Consider the following 6,000-nt stretch of genomic DNA (forward strand, 5'->3'; position numbering starts at 1 on the left):
CTTATCTGCAAAGTGAGGGTATTTGGTTCTTTTCGATTCAGAAATTCTGTAACTCTATTCAGCATCTTCTAGATACCCTCCATCTATTTGAAGACAGTTATCAAATCCCTTCGTAGCTTTATGATCTCCAGGTGATATGGCTCCAATTTCTTTTATTTATTTATTTATTTTCTCATAGGAATTAGTTTCTAAGTCCTGACTTCCTTCTCTGGCCCATATTTCCATATCCTTCTGGAAAGGGATCACCACCATTGTTCACTGCTCTAGCAGGCAGCTCCCTACTACAGATCTTTCAGAAGTTTCTTCTGGGACAATGAACTTCATCTCTCATATACCTCGAGATCACACTGGCCTTGTTTTTCCTCCTAGTAGCTATCCTAGACTTCAGTGTTTGGTTTTTATGTGCATACCAGCCTTCCCAGCGGTCTGGAACATTAGCTGGTACAGCAGGCCTCTTCCTCCTCCTCCTCCTCCTCACTTGGTTTCCTTAATAGTTGGCTGGAAGTCACATCTGCAGTGGCCTATAAATGAGGATGATAATAGCTATAGCATAAAGTCTTTGTAAAGATGAACGGGATAATTCATGCAAAGTTACCAGCTCAGAGCCTGGCCCACAGTAAGTGCTCAAATCATAGGTCATTACTCCTGTTATTTCCCCCCTGTTCCATCCTTCTATTAAATAACATTCTTCTTTTAAGTGGAGACTCCTACTTTTATTAAGTTTGCCCTCACTCTTCTGAATGAATTAGAAGATCAAAAAGTCTGAGTTCAGATTCAACTGCCATATTTATTGAACAATGTATTTGTGCCAGAAGCCATGCTAATTGCTTTAAAAGTTCAAAAAAAATTAAATTGTTCTAACAAAGCTGTGAGGTCAGTGCTATTCCTTTTGACAGAAGACAAAGTTCAGTGAGGTTATGTGACTTGGCCAAGATCACACAGTTAAGTGGTAAAATTGGGATTAAACTCAGTAAGAGATTACTAACAGCATTGTTGGAGAATTTACTCTGTGTTAAGACACAGAGTTAAAGTTTTTTGCGCACATTATTGTATTTTATTTGAATGTAATTTAAGGACCCTATGAGGTAGGTGCCATTTATAGAAGAAAAGAGGTTTATAGAGGTTAAATATTTACTTGCCCAAGGTCACACAGCTACTAAGCAATGGAAACAGAATTTGAACTCAATTATTTAGTAATTTGAAAGACAGGCAGCTTTATATCTTTGAAATTCATACAAAGCCTAATAAAGAGTGGCAGGTAAATGTCTTGGGGAACCTGCTTTGATATGTGGAATGATTTGTAAATAATCCACATGCAGCATCAAAGGAAATAAGTGTTTGTAAAGTGCTTAGAGAGGATTAAAAGCAGCTTTTCTCCTAAGTAGTTCACACATTCTTCTTAGGTTTATACTGTTTATCTGCTTAGTAAACCGTTTTGTCGCCGGTAGCGTAAGGTAATTTCAATGTCACACCCAGTCCATATTATCCCCAGTGACGAGTTGGTTGAATCCAAATTGATTAGGAATTAAGGTTCTTTGCAAAGGGCCCAGGAGTGCCTTCATTCAGCCTTGCCCCTTGGACACCTGCCCTGGAACCTTCTGGGAGTCTGGCTCCAGAACTAGGAAATATAATAATAACCACCATTTGTTGATTCCCTTACCACATACTAGACACCATGCTTGGCGTGCTTTGTAATCCCCCCAGCAGCCCACACTGTATCCTTACTTAGAGCTAAGAAACAGAGGGCCCATGGGAGTTAGGAGTTTGGCCGAGGCCACCTGCAGGTCAGTGGTAGAGCTGAAGTGGGCTGACTGTTTCCACCAGGTCACCTTGTCCAGCCTGGGAGCCCCCTCTCAGCCTGGAACAGGCAGTACTGATATTAGCTGACTTCTGAACAGGTCTTGTCACTTTGCAAAGTGCTTCCACACACTGCCACCTCCTTTGACACTCGTAGTAACTGGGAGGGGAGGGCGGGGTGGAGCCTTACTTTCTGCGTGTGCGCAAAGAAAGTGAGACCCAGCCCGGTGCTGCTTGGCAGAGCCAAGAGGAGAACCCAGGAATCCTGACTCCTCAGCCAGTGTTCTTTTCACTTCCCTGCCTCTTTCAACAGTCAGCCACCTCACCTGCAAAGGGAAGGATGGGTGAGTGGGAGGGGCGGGGGCAGGGGAGACTTCAAATGATGTGACAAGTGATTGATGGAAGAGATCCCAGGCCCAGCGCTGGAACAGGTCGTGGGGCTCCAGGATGCTTCTTTAGTTGTCAGAAGATGGGGTGGGGATGGGTTACAGGGAGCGGCTGGGATGATGGCTGCAGGGAAATACTGAAATATTTTATCAACCACAGCGTGGGTGGAGGCCGATCAGCCCCCAGCCACCGCCTTTGCTTGGCCCCCGGGGGCTGCAGCCAGTCTTTTCTCTGCAGAGTTCAAAGAGGCCTTTTCATTGTTTGACCGGACCCCGACTGGAGAGCTGAAGATCACCTACGGGCAGTGCGGGGACGTGCTGCGGGCCCTGGGCCAGAACCCCACCAACGCCGAGGTGCTGCGCGTACTGGGCAAGCCCAAGCCGGAAGGTCAGCGTGGGCCTCGTGGTGTCTCCCGCCGCCCCTGGGGCTCTCTCCCTTCAAGACCAACCTACCCTCCCCAGGTTACCCTCCTCCCATTGCTAGAATTACCTGGAAGCGCCTGGCACTTAGTTAACCCTCGAAGAGTGTGGCTTGGGCTTGTTCTTGTTTTCCCCGTGAGGGCAGGAGCTCCGGGGGAGCAAGGAACGACATTCTGCTTCTTCAGTGTCTTCCTGTGACACCGAGGGTGCCGGGGACATGGAGCAGGGAAGCTTGGAGGGAAGCTGATAACTGACTAGCGCCCCCCTCTTCCCCACCAGCAAATTGTGGTCAAGGTGGCACAGCGCTGAGCTGTCCTCCTTCTAATGATGGTTAGATCACTGAGGATTGCAAATTATTCATTTAATATAAATTAGAGCAGACTGAAGATTAACTCTATAATGATGCTTCTCTCACTCGTTTGTATTTGATAGATTTTGGTGAATGAGAGTTTAGAAAGTGGTGCAAGTGGCAACATTTGTGAATGTCACCTGTCACCATGGCAGTCAAGTTGACAGCTGCCCTAACACACATGTCCTTCTGAGAGGACGGGGCCAGGCAGGCCTGGGCAGGGGCCCACAGCCAGGGTGGACCATCTCTGGAGGCTTCCTGGGCCCCATGTTGGCTCTACCCCCTTCCTTGGTTTGGCCCCTTCCCCTCCTGCTCTTGCTGGTGAAGACACTGGTTGGGCGTGAAGGATATGGGCCAGAAGGACCAGAGGAAGGAGCCTACCGGTGTCAGTAGGGCTTCTCAGAGGTCGAAAGATATCTGGGCACTTCCATTGTAGGAGGTTCCTGGGTTATAAAAGAAAGCAATGCCAACATTTGGAGGTATTTAAAAATGGTTTACCTCTATTAAATTAAAGCTTTTAACACATGACAATGTGGGAGAAGGGTGCTAGTCACACAAGAATCACACATTTTACAAATGATTGATTCAGAGTTGCTCCAGGCACTGTTGGTCTAGTGATGGGACCCAAATTTGGAGTTATGCAAAATTTTCTTTTTGCAATTTTGTCAGTTTACCCTCGTGACTGGGAGTCTGTCACGTGTCAGAAGTCTAAGTTGTGAATGTGAGGCCTGCGCTGTGTGGTCCTTGGGGCCCCTCAAATCCTACTGCTGCCACCTCAGCTCCCTGCCCCGCTGGCCACCTGGAGCTCAGAGGTCTGGGTGGAGTCACGGTCCCTCTTCCCTCCTGCCCTAGTCCTTTCACTGAGAAGAGTGCCCAGAGCCAGCTCCTGCCTGGCTCCCGGGCCTCTGAGCCCTCCAGGATTGCTGACGGGCTGCCCCACCCAGAAGTGGCGGCGGCTGAGCTCTGGGTACTGCCAGGGACAGGCTAGCCTGGCAGAGCCAGGTGAGACCCCTCCTGACCCTCTGCTCCCTCGAGCTCACGTCGAGTTCCCTTTCCTTCCCTGTCCCCGCCGCAAGAGATGAACACCAAGACGCTGGACTTTGAGACGTTCCTGCCCATCCTGCAGCATATCTCCCGCAACAAGGAGCAGGGCACCTACGAGGACTTCGTGGAGGGGCTGCGCGTGTTTGATAAGGAGAGCAACGGCACGGTCATGGGCGCCGAGCTTCGCCACGTCCTCGCCACCCTGGGTATGCCAGCTGGGCAGAGGTGGAGCCCAAGGGCAGGGGGAACAGAGGCGTGGGAAGTGACCGAGCGGCATATGTTGGGGAGACATGGGGGTCCCTGCGTCCTGAGGATCACATCCTGATCCAGGCCTGTCTTGCTTCCCCAGCTGGGTTTGCTCAGCAGGGTGGGAAGGAGAGGAGAGCAGGTTGGCCGAGCGGGGGTGAGGCCTGAGAGGTGGGACACAGGGCTCCTGTCCTTGTCTTTGCCTCAGTCACTGGGGCCCTGGTCTGCTCACCCACTGGTGGCTGTAGCCAGAGGGAGAGACCTTGGGAACTAGGAAGGGCCTTAAGACCCTTGGCTCCACCCTCCAAAGCCTCTGGGGGAGCTTTGGTATGGCCTCTTCCTACACCCAGGAAGTCTTGAGCCATCAGACGGAAGGGGGTGCTTGGGTTTGGCCTGCGCCTCCTTTGCCCATCTGTAATTAAGTGCCCACTGTCTCCTGCCCCAGGAGAGAAGATGACTGAGGCTGAAGTGGAGCAGCTGTTAGCAGGGCAGGAGGATGCCAATGGCTGCATCAATTACGAAGGTATCGGCTCGTGCTGCGCTTCCCCGGTCGCGCAGGGATGGGGGGTTGGGTACAGTTTGGGCTGGGCTGCAGAACAGAACAGATGCAGGGGCTAGGGAGCATGTGCACCCCGTGGGCTTTGGTGAGCTCCCAGTGGACATTGTTCTTTTCCTTTCCTGGGAGTGAACATCACGGTGTAATGGAAGGGGCATGAATTTCGGAGATAGCTCTGTGATATACCAGCTGTGTGACCTTGAGCAAGTCACTTACCTTCTCTGAGCCTTGGTTTTCTCATCTGAGCAATGGGGTGATGCTGGCCCCTGTCCCAAGGTTGCGTGGATTGGCAGAGATAATGTAGCTCATTTCATCTGTGTCAAGTACCAGCACAGAGAATGGACACAGAGCAGTGGTTATGTCTCTTCCTTCCTTCCACCTTCTCCCCATCAACCCTAAATAGGGGAAAGAATCATGCTCTGAAGAAAGGGTATTGGGAAGGTTTGAGGTCAGGCGGTATAGAGCAGGGAGAAGAGGTTTAAGGGGCTGAGAGGGGCCAAGTGCAGTGGCTGATTTCCGTCTTCTTTCCCAGCCTTTGTCAAGCACATCATGTCTGGGTGAAGCAGACCCCTCCAGGGTGAGTGCAGCCTCTCCTTCGGGGTCCCTCTGGGGCCCCACAGGGCACTGCAGGGGGCGGAGAACAGCCTGGCCCCCCCCATCAGTCCCCTGCCCTCTAAGTGCTCCTGTCACCTCCTGCTCTGCCCCCTGCCCTCCCTGGTCTTTGCACCTGACCTTGACCTTCATCAGTCACATCCTCCTGCCTCTTCTGGGGTCTCTCAAGGCAAGACCATTCCCTCAGGAGGGGCCTCCTGTATAGGCTCCTGTGTGTGAGGAGCCAGGTACCAGGTGCCCTTGACCCTGTTCCTCTTTTCTCCCTTCCCTGACCACCCGCTGCACCCTCCTGCCCAGGCTTGGTGCCGTCCTGGTAGGGGTGGGGTCTGTGATCAGGGGCTGGGGTATGGAGAGTGAGGTAGAGCCCTGTACATCTAGTGCTTTCTTTCAGATGCCTGGCCCATGGCCTTAGCCCAGGTGAGTTAACGAGAGGCCCAGAGTGACTGAGCTGGAGTTGGAGTCCTGGACTCTCCACTGCACCGCAGCCCCGAGGACCTCATGGGCCCATAGCCCTCCCCGTAAATAAACAGCTCCGGCAAGGTTGTGCCGAGTTCCCTGATTCCAACCAGTCTCTGAGTTGCTTTTTTAAA

At 51.6% G+C, this 6,000-nt stretch overlaps 1 protein-coding gene across 5 annotated transcripts in view; it reads left to right on the forward strand.

Annotated features, from left to right (window-relative positions):
* Positions 1-6,000, forward strand: part of LOC116746470 (myosin light chain 4) — a 29,872-nt gene extending 23,872 nt beyond the window's left edge. For 3 of the 5 annotated variants that reach the window (XM_032618104.1, XM_032618102.1, XM_032618103.1), the window contains 5 exons: positions 2,422-2,571; positions 4,029-4,202; positions 4,688-4,765; positions 5,331-5,375; positions 5,802-6,000. In XM_032618104.1, the coding sequence (XP_032473995.1) occupies positions 2,422-2,571; positions 4,029-4,202; positions 4,688-4,765; positions 5,331-5,359 (431 nt within the window). In that variant the 3' untranslated portion in view covers positions 5,360-5,375; positions 5,802-6,000. Of the gene's footprint in view, positions 1-2,030; positions 2,142-2,403; positions 2,572-4,028; positions 4,203-4,687; positions 4,766-5,330; positions 5,376-5,801 lie in introns of those variants that run through there. The other 2 variants (XM_032618106.1, XM_032618105.1) reach the window with 2 other exon arrangements.

Source organism: Phocoena sinus, chromosome 20 (assembly GCF_008692025.1).
Source record: "Phocoena sinus isolate mPhoSin1 chromosome 20, mPhoSin1.pri, whole genome shotgun sequence".
Taxonomy (NCBI): Eukaryota; Metazoa; Chordata; class Mammalia; order Artiodactyla; family Phocoenidae; genus Phocoena; species Phocoena sinus.